At 39.1% G+C, this 16551-nt stretch overlaps 1 protein-coding gene across 4 annotated transcripts in view; it reads right to left on the bottom strand.

Annotated features, from left to right (window-relative positions):
• ARMC8 (armadillo repeat containing 8) overlaps positions 1–16551 on the bottom strand; it is a 75981-nt gene that overhangs the window by 47076 nt on the left and 12354 nt on the right. For 2 of the 4 annotated variants that reach the window (XM_084901772.1, XM_084901773.1), the window contains exons 2-5: positions 10225–10301; positions 4848–4919; positions 1485–1627; positions 1292–1389 (exon numbers count right to left, since the gene is read on the bottom strand). In XM_084901772.1, coding sequence (XP_084757898.1) covers positions 1292–1389; positions 1485–1627; positions 4848–4919; positions 10225–10301 — 390 coding nt within the window. The remainder of the gene's footprint in view (positions 1–1291; positions 1390–1484; positions 1628–4847; positions 4920–10224; positions 10302–16551) is intronic. The other 2 variants (XM_084901774.1, XM_084901775.1) reach the window with 1 other exon arrangement.

Consider the following 16551-nt stretch of genomic DNA (forward strand, 5'->3'; position numbering starts at 1 on the left):
AGGGACGCAAGAGATTGGCCAGCCGTGGAGGGACCGGGGGAGGGCTCCAGGGCATGTCCAGCCGATCAGTCCCGATCAGCCTGACCCCAGCAGCAAGCTAACTTATTGGTCAGAGTGTCTGCTCCCTGGTAGTCAGTGCACATCATAGCAACTGATTAACCAGTCGACTGTCTGCCCCCTGGTGGTCAGTCACATCATAATAAGTGGTTGAGTGGCCTTAGCATACATTAGCATATTATGTATGCTTTGGTTGGTTGAACAAACAACTGAGCAGTTAGCACATTAGGCTTTTATTATATTGGATGTATCGTTACCAGCCAGGGGAACACGTGTCTGATATGGGAAGGACAGTTTATGAAGCCATGTGACATGTCTCCCCTCTCTGATTGTTTTGCCTCTTGATTGCTTATGTTTTTGAAATATTTGTAAAGCATGATTCTGGGCAAGATCACTGATTCACATGTGTCCAATTTGGCATTCTGATTCTTTGTGTTGGCTCAGAATCACAACCAGCATTTTTTTTCTTTAATGAAAAAGGATGTAATAGAAATCAGAGGGCTTCACATTTATGAAACTGTCATGTGGCAATAAAAAAATGTATTTCTTATTGTGGATTATGAATAGGAGTATTTGAAAATTATTGGCCTGGATAATTTTCATTAAGAAAGCACCATGTAACCCACAAATAAAAATATCCCCTAATAATCCCTGAGGTTTGTTAAAACTACTGAATGACTCCAAAATCTTTGGATTCTCTCACATGAATTTTCTGTTCTAGCCTGGTAAATAAACCTTTTGCAAACTGATTCTGCTCCACCTCTCCAATTGAAACTAACACTGATACCCTTCCTGCATTAGACTATCCTGCCCTTTATCCTGCATATTCTCTTACAGTTTCTCTCCTAGACTGGCCTCTTTACTCTCTAGATCTTATCCATTATTCAAGACCCAGGTCAAATTCTTGCTTCTCTATATAGTATTCTCTGCTGGATTTAACCTAGAATGAGCAGAACTCCCAGTCCCTCATTTAGCATTAAGTACACTGCCTTAATTTGTATATAGCAAGAGATCAAAATGGGTCTTAAAAAACAGCTTATAAATCCCTCAAGGTCTGAGACTATCTTTCACTTCTTTATAAAGCCTAGATTATTTGACATTTACAAATTAGCAAGAATTAGTACTTCTTGAGACCTTTTAATAATGTACACAGTTGAGTCTCGAGATGCTAAGTAGATTACAAGTACGACATCACTGAATGTAACTGATGATTAAAAAAACATCTAAAACTCACTGTATACAATAACTCCTCTGGAGTGACAGGACTGGTGAAGATGGTACGCAGACATCGAAGGCAAGCTTCAATGAACTTCAGGTCTAGAGATAACAGTCCTATTAACAGAAAACAGATTTAAGGTTTTCAGCCATATTTAGAACTACAAACTGACCCTAATTTTCGCTTGTACAAGTGTGACTTCCCCACACACCTTGCAGTAAGGCAGGGATGATGTGGCAATCCAGCAGGGACTTGACATTGTTCTCAGTACCCATAGCAAGACTTCCCAACACCACTGCGCATTCTGTCTTCAGCTCTGTGCTTGAGGTTTCTTGCTGAAGCAAGTACAACAATCTAAAAAGAATAAATTTGATAAACAGAAGAGACTAAGAAACTTAAAAGTAAATTAGCTAAAAGCATTGTGACAAAAAAAGACTACCAATACATCACACATGCTAAAAATACTGTTGACAAGCTTATAGAGGATAGGAAATGGTTATTTGTTTTATCAGCTGATAATTTAATAAAGAAGTGTTTGGAAAAGAAAGCTAAAAGAGATTTTATTCATTTTGAGCAAAAGAATAATCATATAATCTCAAGCGTTTATCAGAACTATAAATGTAAAAGTTGTCCAAAGTGATTGCTATAGAAACAGCAACATCACAGTCCCTGTTATCTGCCACTTCAGAATGAAGACAACCAATGCCAAGTGCTGCTGGGTCTTACATTCAGACTAGATATGGACCTTGAATAACCAGAGCTATAGCTCTGAGATCACAAAGGTTGAGCCTACAGGGAATATTCAGAATCCTTGTGCAGCTTTTCAAACAAGGGGACCTCTCTTCTTTCTTCAATTCTCCCATTTGGGGAATCAGGGGATTCTCCCATTTCCATTCCAGCTCAGCCTTCCAAACCACTACTCTCCAAATTCTAATTATCCACCACTTATGACCATCTTCCTTATTCTAAGGAAGAACTCTCACACTCCCTAAAGCATATTTTAAATATGCTTTTATTGATTTTTAGAGAGAGGCGGGAAGGATAGAAAGAAACATCAATGAAAGAGAAACATCGAGGCTCCACCCTGAAACCTCGCCCCATCTGTAACTGCGAAATGCGACAACAAAATAAATCACAAACAAAAGAAATGGAGGACAAAAAGCGTCTGGATATAGAGTTCAAATCTACGCTTATAAGGTTTTTCAAGAATTTCCTAGAAAAGATGGATAAGACCTATGAGGATATGAAAAGAGATCATCAAGAAATGATAAGGGAACAACAAGAAATAAAGAATACATTGTCTGAAATAAAACATATTTTACAGAGTCCTAAAAACAAAAGGGAAGATCGCAAGAATCAAGTCAAAGATTTGGAACATAAAGAGCCAGAAGACACTCCTCCACAGAAGCTAGAAGGCAAGAGAATCCAGAAAATTGAAAATAATGTAAGAAACCTCTGGGACAACTTCAAGCGAACCAACATCAGAATTATGGGGGTCCCAGAAGATGAGAGAGAGCAAGATATCGAAAACATACTGAAAGAAATAGTGACAGAAAACTTCCCCCACCTGGTGAAAGAATTAGACTTACAAGTCCAGGAAGCGCACAGAACTCCAAACAAAAGGAATTCAAAGAGGACCACACCAAGAAACCTCATAATTAAAATTCCAAGAGCAAAAGACAAAGAGAGAATATTAAAAGAAGCAAGAGCAAAGAAGGTAGTTACATATAAAGGAGCACCTATACGATTGTCAGCTGACTTCTCAACAGAAACCATGCAGGCCAGAAGGGAATGGCAAGAAATATTCAAGGTGATGAATAGTAAGAACCTACAGCCAAAGATAATCTATCCAGCAAAGCTATCACTCAGAATCGAAGGTCAGATAAAGAGCTTCACTAATAAAAAAAAGCTAAAGGAGTTCATCACCACCAAACCAGAATTATATGAATTGCTGAAGGGGGTTCTTTCAGAAGAGAAAGTAAATAAAGATAAAAATTATGAACAACAAATACGTAACTATCAACAAGTGAATCTAAAAACCAAGGAAATTAAAAAAAAAAATCTGATGAACAATAGTAACTGTTGAATATAATAGAATCAGAGGTATGGAAGGGGAGTGAACTGATGATTCTTGGGAAAAGGGGAGAGGGGGGCGTGGGAAGAGACTGAACATAAACTGTGCACCTATGGATGAGGACAATGGGGAGTGGGGAAAGGGCAGAGGGTGGGGTGGAAACCTGGCGGAGGAGAGCAATGGTGAGGGGGGGGGGGGGAAGGAACATTTGTAATAATATGAACAATAAAAATTTATTTAAAAAAATAAAATAAAATAAAAAAAAAATAAAAATATTCCAAGGAATCAAGTTTCAAACTCAAAAAAAAAAAAAAAAAAAAAGAAAGAGAAACATCATCAATTGCCTGCCTCCTGCAAGCCCCCTACAGGGAATTGAGCCTGCAACCTGGGCATGTGCCCTGACTGGGAATGGACTGATGATCTTTTGGTTTATGTGTCAATGCTCAACCACTGAGCAACACTGGCCATGCCCTGGCCTAAAGCATATTTACATACTGGACACTAATCCTCTAAAAAGGCTACTGAGTGCTTTATGGTTACTAAAGTATATATTTGAAGTTGGTTATGATAAAAACAATATAACCATTAATCCTATATCAAAAGATAACAGAAAAAAACAAAACATTTAAAAATTCTGAATGAGCCGAGGCCGGTTTGGCTCAATGGATAGAGCGTCAGCTTGGGGACTGAAAGGTCCCGGGTTCGATTCCGGTCAAGGGCATGTACATTGGTTGCGGGCACAACCCCGGTAGGGGATGTGCAAGAGGCAGCTGGTCGATGTTTCTCTCTCATCGATGTTTCTAACTCTCTATCTCTCTCCCTTCCTCTCTGTAAAAAATCAATAAAATATATATATTTTTTTAAAATGCAAAATTTAAAAAAAAAAATTCTGAATGAAAAACTTATAGCAACTGCACAAAAAACTTAGTTCTGAGTAGTAGCAGCAAATCAAAAGTTATACAACTGAAATTATCTGCCAAAAGGAAGCATATTAGGTTATCAGAAGAATTCAAACTTTCTGTTAACTTAAAAAACAGAATTTCAAAAATTAGAAATTAAATACAGAAAAGTAGAACTAAAGACCAACCAGGTCTCTCTCTCTCTCTTTTTAATTCAAAAACAGATTTTAAAATCCTGAGAAATTGTTATCCATTCATAAAACAAACAAACAAACAAACAAACAAAAAAACCTGCCAGGGCTCTAGACTGGGAAGAATGAATCAGGCTGGTATACATTGCCTCTCTATCCAACAGTCTTTTATTGCAGGGTCAATGATCTTCCTGAATTTCTAAAAAGTATTCATACATTCACTTCACTGCCCATTCTCTGGTATTTTAATTTGTTTTGTTTTTTACAGATGCTTCAAAGAACTCATGGCATTAATTAAGAAAATTAAGATGCTTCTAAGAAATACAGAAAAAATATTAGTCTATGGTTGAGAATGAGAAACACATTAGAATGAGTATGAATAGCAGAACAAGGAATGATAGCAAACATACCTTGGAACAGCTCCTAAAACAATGAGGTTGGCTTTCTGCTTGTTGTTTCCAATTACAGCATTTTTCATGTCTCTGAAATCAGGGGTAGAGAAAAGGGTATAATATGTTGAAATATCCTATATAATAAGAGGGTAATATGCAAATTAACCCTAAAGGCAGACTGACCTGGAACAACTGGTCGTTATGATGTGCACTGACCACCAGGGGGCAGACATTAAATGCAGGATCAGCTTCAGTGGTCAATGTGCTCCCACAGGAGGAGCTCAGCTCAGCCACCAGCCAGGTTGAGGGACTCCCCACCCTGGCCCCCGAGTGCATGGGTTTTCATGCACTGGACCTCTAGTCATGGAATAAAAATCAAAGATCAATTCTTCCACTTGATCTCTATTAAGCCACATCTTGAATTGGCAAGTACAGAAGTTAGTGACAAAGTTAATGCACTGACCCTTTTCCCCCTGAACCGCCAAAGAGAAGGGACAGAAATGGGTGCTGAGTGAACGTGGGGCTGTAAAAGGACAGCAGTGGAGAGGGGGAAGTGGGAGATACCCTGAGTACTGGCAAAAGACTCCCAATAGTAAATGCCGAGTTCTTCAAAAAAAGCCACCAAACCTTTGAATATAAAGAAATATAGATCGCCTTCTCACATCTGGGAGTAGAAAACAAAAGCAACCAGCCCACAGAACATCTCTGGCCTAGTTTCAGGAAGAATGACTTTGTTTATTCTTTTTTCTGAATTATTTTGGACTGAATATTTCTTATTATTCTATTTTGTCTCCTTTATTATCTTATTTGCTGTACCTCTTTGGGCTTTGATCTGTTGTTTTTTTAGTGATTGCTTTGCAACCTATAATGCACATGTTTCAAGGGATATTATCCCCATTCATGTGTATTGTAAGAGCACTGCAAAAACTTAAACTTCTCCATCCATTCTTTAAGCTGCTACTGTCACACGTTTTTGTTTTTTTGTTTGTTTGTTTTTAATATATTTTATTGATTTTTTACAGAGAGGAAGGGAGAGGGACAGAGAGCTAGAAACATTGATGAGAGAAGCATCAACTAGCTGCCTCCTGCACACCCCCCACTGGGGATGTGCCTGCAACCAAGGTACATGCCCCTGATCGGAATCTAACCTGGGACCCTTCAATCCGCAGGCCGACACTATCCTCTGAGCCAAACCGGTTTCGGCACATGTTTTATTTTTAAATTAATTAGAAACAATAGAATATATTGTTACTATGTTTGTTTAAGCAACCAATTATCTTTTAAAGATATTTAAAAGTAAATGTTTTATATTTCTTACATACCCACCAGTAATTTTTATTCTAGTTAAACACATATCTTTACTATACTAGGAATATAACTGTATTGATAAGAGTATCTCTATCAATAACCAATTGATTCACAAACATGAGGTTCGTCCCAAAGGATGGGGGGGTGGGGAGCTCAAAATAAACCTGCTACCACTAATAAAATGTTTAATAAAAATACTCTGGTCAGTAGCCCTATTTAATATAGAACAACTATGAGATCTACATAGCAGTGGTTCTCAAAGAGGGAAAGAAGGCATTCCAGTCCCCTACAGGCATTCCAAAAGTTTGAGGTTTCTAAAAATTTCTGGTCATAGTTTTACAAATAGGAAGCATTTTTTGTAGTTTAAAAAAATATATATAATTTTCAATATTATACCTGCCCTATAAGTAAGAGGAAGATTGTACTTTTTGTTAGGAGTTATTTCATTTTGGAAAATCAGGTCACTAGCACACTGGCACTCATGGTAGTCATCAATACCATACACCTGTATGAGTCCACATTTGTAGCCCTTGAATTCACACTGCTTTATTAAGTATCTAACATAGTCGCATGTAAGCATTTACATATTGAGACATTAGAAAAAACCTTTTTTATTTCTCCTTTATATTATATGGAGGGAAGGCGTTATTTTTAGAGTTATGTATGTGAGTTTGTTATATTATGGATTTAATATCAGCATAGTACAGGGGATGTTACAAAACATTTATAAGGGGAAGTCAGGTCCGATAAATTTCAGGCCATTGCTTATAGAGCCTCAGAGTTCTTAGCTCACGCGTTTCTTTCTCCCCCTAAATAAGCTCCGCTACATACTTGACCAGCATCTCTTTAGACTTTCCCTCTTCCAGGTGGCAGAACTCTACAAAATACAGGAATTTTTTGTCAACACTGAAAGTTATAATCCTGAAAAAGTTCTATAGTTGGCAAACCATTATCTTGTAGAAAAGCAGAGTAGAAAACAGAAGGGGAGGAAAGTTACTCAGAAAAACATTAACTGTTACATTCAGCATGTATTTCCAATACCAACCAAATTCACTGGCATTTAGAACCCTAGTAAGAATTATAATATCCTTTTCCTCCATTACCTTCTTTGATTATTGCAGAAAAACACTACTATGGCATAGTGCTCTGCTAAAAGCTTGAGCCAAACACTGTGCATCTGCCCAGTCTTCTTGCATTAGCTCGGTGCCTAATTTTCAGGGTCTGATCTGTCTCTCTGTGAACTATTAGTCAGATCTTCCATTTGGTTCACAGGGTATATAGTAGTATTATTTACTTACCAAGGTTCTTACCAAGTTCTGATACTTAATTTTAAAACTACGTGATTTCAAAGCCTCATTTAGCAAAATAGAGTTGTGAGACTGGACACCCAGGCTCCTGCCTCCTTGTGGATGCTTGCAGTTTTCTTAAGCTTATTTCAAAATTATCAGTTTGCCATTGGCTCGCATCTCCTTTCCTTCTCTGTGTTCTGCCTATACCAATGCGGCACATGCATTTGTCTAGCGGCTGTCTATCAGTGCCATTCCAGATGCTCTCTCTCTTATGGACCTCCCAACCGTAACATTTCCCCAGATGTCTCCCCGTTCTTCCTAAACTAAGCAGAAATGAGGTATCCCCACATTACCATATAAACACACTCCAAATATCTGAAACCATGTCAGAGTGAATGTTTTTAGAAAAACAAACAAAACCCCTTCCAGCTGTCCAGTACTCCTAAAAGTTTACAAAAAGGACATGGAGGAGCCAGCTCTAATCAGTAAAATATGCCTATGCTAGATAAGGAAGAAGAGATGCTAATGCCTTCTATTAAGGCAAATAAATTCTATTCAGCTATTGCTATAAAGGGATGCTATAATTTCTATAAAAGAGTTAAAACAAAACAAAAAAGACAATAATTATCACCTTACCCATCTTTAGCAAACCTAAGTACAGTGTAGGATCCCATTTCAGAGCCAGAGTCAGCCAGATGAAGTTTCTTGCTCCCAATAACAGCTATTCTCTCACCTCATCCCCTCCCTCACAACTTTATTTCCTTCCCCGGCTAACTACTCACTTTCCAGGGCTACACTCTGTCATGTTGCTTCCTCCAAGAAGCATGACCTGACAACTCCCAGGTATGGGTTAGATGGCCCCCCCAGGTACCCTCTATCATAACACACTCAATACTTTTTAGGATAGAAATCTGTCTCATAAGAGGCAATAAAGCCAGCCTGACCTGGAACTATCAGAGAAGTTACTATCAGTGGGCCATAAAATGTACCATATAGAAATCCATATTTTTGTAAAATGCAAACTCGTAACTATCATCTAATATGGAAACACAACAAAACTATCCAAAGTTTATATACTGCTTTGAAGTTTACAAAGCATTCCATAGCCATATTTAATCTTCAACACAACCTTGAGTAAGATTAACGCCACTTTACAGATGAGGAAACTAGACTCAGGTTTGGGGATTTTCTCAGAGCTCCACATTAAAAGAGAGATGGTATCAACCTACATACATATTTTTTTGTTAATTCTCACCCAAGTATATTTTCCCATTGATTTTTAGAGAGAGTGGAAGGGGGGGAGGGGGGGAAGAGACAGAGAGAAACATTGATGTGAGAGAGAAACATTGATTGGTTGCCTCCCACACATGCCCCAACCAAAGCCTGATGGAACCTGTAACAGAGATACATCCCTTGACTGGGAATCAAAACTGGGACTCTTTAGTTCACATGCTGATGCTCACTTTAAAGACAGATTTAATACCACATTTTCTGACAATAATCAACTAGCCTAAAAGGGACTGATGAAATCATTATAAAGTCTCCTAGTTAAGGGGACAAAAGCACAGTTAACACGAGAAAACAAATACCATCTCCTATTTCTGTAAACTGAGAAGATACATGTCAAGTATCCCAGGTAGGTCTCCATCCAGCTCCTAACTTTCCCTTCCACATTCCCAAGACATCCCTTCTACAATGCCTTGGGGGCTGAGAGGTAGAAGAGAGGTTGGGGCTGAAAAAGAATTGCAGTCAGTAGCCTTGCCAAGGCTGAGCAAGTTAAACTGAAGGCACTACTGGCCGATTACACTAGCAGGGTAAAAGAGAAGAAGAAAGGGGCTCATTTGTGCCTTTGCTACTATCCCAAATTTGTCTCATCCTGACTTGTTTGTGTCCTCCTTCCCCTGGACACAGTCAGGCCTGCAGGTCTATGTGGTTCCCTTAGGCTAAACCTTATAGAACTATGGTGTTAAGTGCATGATAATCTGCTCTTTGGTGAATTCTGTCTTTCAATCAGTTACAATGTTATCACACTTGTCCCAATTAATTTTTAAAAGCATAATCACTTCAGATATGTTGTTTAAAAATACTTCCTCTCATTAAACATGGAATTTTAGATTAAAAAAAAGGGGGCATTTACAAGAGTTTATTTAAATTGCTAATGACTGCTTTCTAAATTCTGATATTTAAAACATCACTAGGGTATTAGAACCTTAGAGTCAGTTGAGTTAACCAAAATCAAGAGAAACAGAAAATCCTCTGAGCTATTCTCCTAACCCTTTTCAATTATGAAAAACCATCAATTTTATTCTCTTGCTTTTGCTAGAGATTAAAGTCACAAAAGCATTCTCTAACGTAGGGGTGTCGAACTCAATCAGAGAAGGGGCCAAAATCTAAAATCCAGCCTAAATCGCGGGCCGAATGGTTTACTGAACAGTCATAAACTGACAATGTCATAAACTGACAGCGGAGTGCAGTGATGACAGCGCGGTGCGGGCCACATTGCAAGGCCTGGCGGGCTGGATTTGGCCCGCGGGCCTTGTGTTTGACACATGTGCGAACACTCTTTAAAATGTAAAACAAGTATCCTATAAAAAAAAATGAGGCTAGCCATGTCAGTTAACTATACAATAGACAATTCTTTAACAGTACAATATTAAAATCATGACTATTAAGGGGACTTTCCAATATGGCAGAAAAAAAGCTGTAACCCTGCATTTTCAGAATTATAATATTTATTTGGCAGATTCAAACATGAAAACAAACAAGACTTGATAGACTCTTAAATACATACTACTTACATGACACCTTGTAGAACTTTCTGGGGATCAGGGTCAAATAGCCTGTCAACATAGTGGCGACTGCTAGCTGTTACTTCCTAGAAAGTGGGGGGAAAAATTATGACATCTGAAGCCATGCAAATCACAAATTCACAGCATCACCCACAATATCAAATAACTATATAATCTAACTTACGGTAAGTGCATTAGAATGTCTACAAAATGCCTATTATATTAAATCATTCTGAGAAAAGTTGTGACAAGATAAATACAGATGAGGAAGAAGATAGCTGGTTCTCATTGAAAACATAATTAGACAGTAGGACCTTTGTGCTAAGCCCTGCAAGTTTTGCCAATGGAAGTCCTGGGCATTAAGAAGCAGTTAAGCTTCTTAAGTAGCTGTTGGATGTCACTATATGAAAAAGAGATAGAACAGTGCTTCTCTTTAGTGCCCACTAAAGGGAAAGAAAGCCTGGCTCTCAGCAAGGAAAAGGGGTAGGGACTTCATCAATGGTCTTCGAGGGGTAGCCCAGGTGCAAGAGAAAGTCCCTCGGATTGATGTACAGTCGCTACACTGCTAGAATGCAGACATTTGCAAAAATATAAACTAAAACAAAGGAGTTGTCACTTTGTGTGAGGGGGACAATAATTGGGAATTAGATTTTTCAGGTCCAAGACAGTTAGCTAGGCTGAAACGGCTGAAGCTGGATATAAGGGGAGAGTTACACAGAAAGAGCAGGAGGAGACACTTACCTCCTTTTATTTGTATCATGGGGCTTGCTCTATTATGTTATTTCTTACATATAATAGTAATTTTTTTACATTTAACTCTCAATACTTAACGTTATTTAAAACAAACAGCATTCTTAATTATCAGTTTAAGGACCAAAGAAAAAACATTTCTGTCCCTTGCTTTTTCTTTCTGATGCCTGCTAAAATATACTCATGTACCCATTAGTAATAAATTATTATAGAGATGAGGAAATACTTCTCAAATTTACCCAGAACGCAGATCAGTAAAGAGTTCACTGCCAATACAGAGTGCCAGCTTAAGCTTCTGAGTCAGCAAAAGTAACTGAAGAAAAACTATATAAATTCTACTTTCCTGACAATACAGTTAATAAAGAAAAAAATCAAAGCATATTTTCATATTATGAGCTTGCAAGCAAAATATACTCACAGGCAGCTCAAGTGCCCACTTTAAAATGTACTCCATTTATAAAGAACGAAGCCAGAGGTATATCACATTACCTGACTTCAAATTACACTACAGAGTTACAATAATCAAAACAACAAGGTATTGGCAGAAGAACAGACACATAAACCAATGGAATAGAATTGAGAACCCAGAAATAAAAGCATAGGTATTTGGGCAAACAATTTTTAATAAAGGAGCAAAAAACACACAATGCAGAAAAGAACGCCTCTTCAATTAATGATGCTGGAAGAATTGGAAAGCCACATGCAAAAGAATGAAACAAGATTATAGTTTGTCGCCTTGTACAAAAATGAATTTGAAATGGATCAAAGAGCTAAATATAAGATCTGAAACAATAAAATCCACAGAAGAAAACATAGGTACTAAACTTATGGACCTGGGTTGTAGAGAACATTTGGATTTGACCCCAAAGGCAAGGGGAAGTAAAGGCAGGACCATATAATACTAAAAAGCTTCTGCATGGCAAAATAAACCAACAACAAAGCAAAAGGGCAACCAATGGGATGGGAGATGATATTTGCAAACAACAGCTCTGACATTGGGCATTGATACCCAAAATATATAAAGAACTCATACAGCCCTACATAGTTTGACTCAATGGAATGAGTGTCAACCTGCAGATTGAAGAGTCCAGGGTTTGATTCCAGTCAAGGGCATATGCCCAGGTTGTGGGCATGCAGGACACAGCCAACCACTGTTTCTCTTTCATGTCACGGTTTCTCTCTCTTTCCTTCTCCCTCTAAAATAAATACAAAGACATATCCTATCCTATATAATAAAAGCCCAGCGACCAAATGGCAGATGTCCAGAACAATTGGTTGACCAGCTAATATGATGTGCACCGACTACTGGGGGCAGATGCTCAACACAGGACGACACCACTAGGCCACACAGCGCTGCCGCTGCCGGGCTCACAGAGCTGACCCCGGAGGCTGGGAGGCAGGTTCCTGGCCGCCATGGGACTGAGGCCTACTCCACCGCATCTCAGTGCTCTTGTCCCTGGGCCCAGCCCTGACAGGGTCCCCTAGAGAGGCAAGTGCTCCAGCTCCACAGAACATGCCAGACCGGGGAGAGGTGTTCAGAAGGCGGGTCCACCACCACTTGGCAGACTGGAATGAGCGACTCCCACAGTGGGCCTGTCCCCGCAGGCCACGTCCCCCACCAGTGCACATCCCATGCACCAGGCCTCTAGTTTTAAAAGTTGATCTTTGATTTTACAGCTCCTGTCCACACACTCTCCCACAGCTTCTACATCTCTTGCCTCTTCATGTGGTTTTTAAAAAGGTAGTTGAGTTTAAGATCTGTATGTTAAACAACATAAATGTTCCCATTAGTAGCAATTTTCTTTACTGTTATGAGTAGCTACTATATGTAAGGCACTGAGGAAGTAATTAAAGATTTAAAAAATATTTAGTAAGGCACCATCTCTGACCTCAATAATACATATTCTATTGTAATCATGTTTACATACTTTATATTCCCTATTTGAATACAAACATGAAGGCAGCACTGAGGAGAGACTTAATAAACCAGGAGAATCAGTGAAGACTTCTTAGAGTTGTTTTGGAAAACGAGTAAGAGTGCATAAGAATGGGCAAAGAAAGAAAGAATCAGTGTCATAATCACAGTAATGGTGCAAGTGAAGCCAACACCCATATACCAGGTATATCAGGAGCTGGCACTGGAAGGGGGGTGGGGGGGTAAGAGCGGTGACCACTGAATGTAAAACACAAAGAGCTAACCAACAGGTGACCATAACTGCAGAGCTCAGATAGGCTCTTGTTTTAAGTTCTATGCTAGGTGCTAAAGAAGACAGAAGAGAATGCTATGGCAAAGCCTTGTACTTAAGAAGCTTACACTCTGTAAGGTCAGTCATGTAGACAAAAATAATCCCCTCTGAGCTGCCTAGGTCTTAGTAAGCTGAGGCGATATAGTCACTTACTGACTTTTATTTTACTTGGTGCTTTTGCCTGTAACATATTCATTCATTTGTCTATTTAGAACAATTCCTAATTTCACTGCTTTCCTTAGGTCACCTCTTCCCTCCCAGCCCTCTTTTCTCTTCTTTCAAAAGACAGCCTGGAGATATAAGAATTTGAGAGAGAAGGCAATTGGTACAGATATTAACCCTTTGCACTCCGAACCATTCTGGATATTGGCTACCAGCTACTCGACGCTACTTTGCGGCAGAAACGTGCGTTGAATTAACTCAATTTCCCTGAGAGGGGACATCCGAGTGATATGCTAGAATTCCGATGTCCCCTGAGAGGGGACAGCGGAGTGCAAAGGGTTAAATAGGTTGGTGTGGAAAAGCTTCTCTAAGGTGACATATGGGCCTTCCTTCTCCCCTTCCTCTGTCTCCAACGGCCATTTCTTCTCCAGCTCACTTTTAACTACCGCTGTAACTTTCTAAGTAAACTTCCTCTTGTAATTTGAAAAAAAGAGAAGGAGATATAGTATGAGCAAAGACCTGAAGAAGGTAGAGGAGTGAGTCATGCAGCTATCCGGGAGCAAAGCTTTTTAGGCAAAGAGAAGAACACATTCAAAGGCTCTGAGATGGGAAGAGTCTGCTGTGCTCAAACAACAGGCCATTACAGCTGGAGCGGAACGAGCTAAGAAGAAAGCGGAGGAGACAGGTCAGAGAAGAGGGGCCAGATGGTGAAGAACATGTTGTCCAACATAATCATCACTAGACTCCTATGGCTAATGAGCATTTGAAATATGGCTAGGTATTGAACTTAAAATTTAACTGTAATTAATTAAAATTTAAAAACCAATACAGGATCTTTCCAGGTGGCACCAAGCCATGGGCATCTCTAGGGACAATTGGCATAAGTGCTACACTACTGGGGGCAAGAGAAAACCCTATCACAGAAGCAAAACTATGAGCTGGGACAACACTGAGACTGCTGCCAACACTGAGACTGGCCCATGCCGCAGACACAATATGTGTGTGGGGAGGCAAGCAGAGGTACCGTGCCTTGAGGCTGGACATGGACAACTTCTCGTGGGGCGTGGAGTATTGTATGCTCAAAGATACTGCTGCTGTGTACAGTGCATCAACAACAAACTGGTCCACAGCATGCCCCTAGTAAAGAACTGATTGCACTCACTGACAGAACACCGTACAGACTATGCACTGCCTCTGGGCTGCAAGAAGGGGGCCAAGCTGATTCCCGAGGAGGAAGAGACTTTAAACAAAAAACGATCTAAGAAAATTCAGATGAAATATGATGAAAATAAAGAGAGTGCCAAAATCAGCAGTCTTCTTGCATGCTAGATTCAAGACCAGGCCAACGTGGCCGAGCAGATGGCTACTAGAGGGCAAGGAGCTGGAGTTCTAGTTGAGGCAAATTAAGACCCAGGAAGGCAAATATATCCTCTTCCCTCCAATCTTAGTTCATGTAAACTAGGTGTGTATTGTTCCAAAAAACAAACACAAATCCAACATTATGTTCAGTTATTAGAAAACTTTTAAAAGTGTTTAGAACTACTTGGGTATGCAATCTACTTTTTCAAGTATAAATTTTATGAAACCTATATACCAAACATGCATTTCCAAATTGTGTAAAATACACATCAGGTTTTGAAGACTTGCTATAAAAAAGCAAAATAATTTCACCAATAATTCCTCACATCAATTACATGTTGAAGTACTACTTTGCTATATTGGTTTAAATAAGATATATTAAAATTAATTTCTTACACTTTTCTTCTTACTTTTCAGCAGGGCTACTAGAAAATTTAAAATTATGTGTGTGGCTTGCATTGTTTTTCCACTGCACATCACTGGAATAGGGCTTTGTTTGTCATTATAAGAATTTTTATTTTTATGATATGTGTTGGAAAGCAATTCGAGTTTTGAGAAAGTAGAGACATGATCTAAACTTGTTTTAAAAGGACCTCTCTGGTTGTAGTTTTAGAAACAGACAAATGTGTGGAGGGAGTTAGAAGACAAAAAGCAGGGAAAGTAGGCAGGAGTCTATTTCAATAATCAGGAATGCTATTATTTCAGAGAAATAATACTATCCTGGACTAGGGCAAAAGTTTTGGAGGTGGATTCCTGATTAATGTTAAAGTTGAAACGACAGTCCAGTTGGATATGCTGTCAGACTAGAGGTGGAATGTGAAAGAAGAGAGAAGCCAAGAATAACACCTAGGCATCTTGCCTGAGCACCTAGAAAGATTGAGTCGCTACTTACTGAGATGAGGAAGATTGCGGGTCTGAGTGAGAAGATCAAAGGTTTAGTTTGGGACATGTTAAACTTGAGAATTTCATTAGACATGTAAGTGAGAAGAATGTCAATTTGGTGGTTGGATAGATAGGTCTAGAGTTTAGAAGAGAGCTGTGGGCTGGAGATACAAAATCAGGAAGTTGTCAGTATATAAATGGGATGAGTTCAATTAGGGAGTGACCACAGATAAAGCAACTCCTGCAGACTGAACTCTAGACACTGAACAAGCAGCCAGTATGGTGGAAAGAAATCCACGCCAAATGAGAGAACATTTCAAAGAGGGAGCGATTACAAAGGCCAAACATTACTGATGCGTAGCGAAAGATGATAACTATGATCTGACCACTGGACTTAGGAACCAGGAGGCATGAGTAATCTTGACAATAACAGTATGGGCACAGTGGTGGGGCCAGAGCCTGCTTTGAGAGGGTTTAAGAGAGAGCAGGAAAAAGGAATTAGAAAAAGTACATACAGACAGCTCTTTCAAGGTGTTTCATTAATAAAGGGAAGAGAGGAAATAGAAGAGTGGTTAGAAAAAGAAAGAGTCAGGAGCTTTTTTTTTGTTTTTTTTAAAGATTAAATGAATTAAAGCATGCTTTAATTTTTTTTTTTAATAGAGAAGAAAAATTGATAATGCAATGGGGTAGGGGAGAACTTCTGAAACAATGTTCATGAATAATTCACAGGGAATTACCCTAGTTGATGGCTTGGTTGGTTGGAGCATTGTCCCATACACCAAAAGGTTGTGTGTCCGATTCTGAGTCCAGGCACATACCTACATTGCAGGTTGAATACCTGCTCAGGTACAGAAGGCAACTGATTGATGTTTCTCACATCTTTCTTCTCTCTTTCCTCTCACCCCCTTCTTCTCTCTCTCTCAAATCAATTAAAAAA

Source organism: Pipistrellus hanaki, assembly GCF_964339955.1.
Source record: "Pipistrellus hanaki genome assembly, chromosome: 13".
NCBI lineage: Eukaryota > Metazoa > Chordata > Mammalia > Chiroptera > Vespertilionidae > Pipistrellus > Pipistrellus hanaki.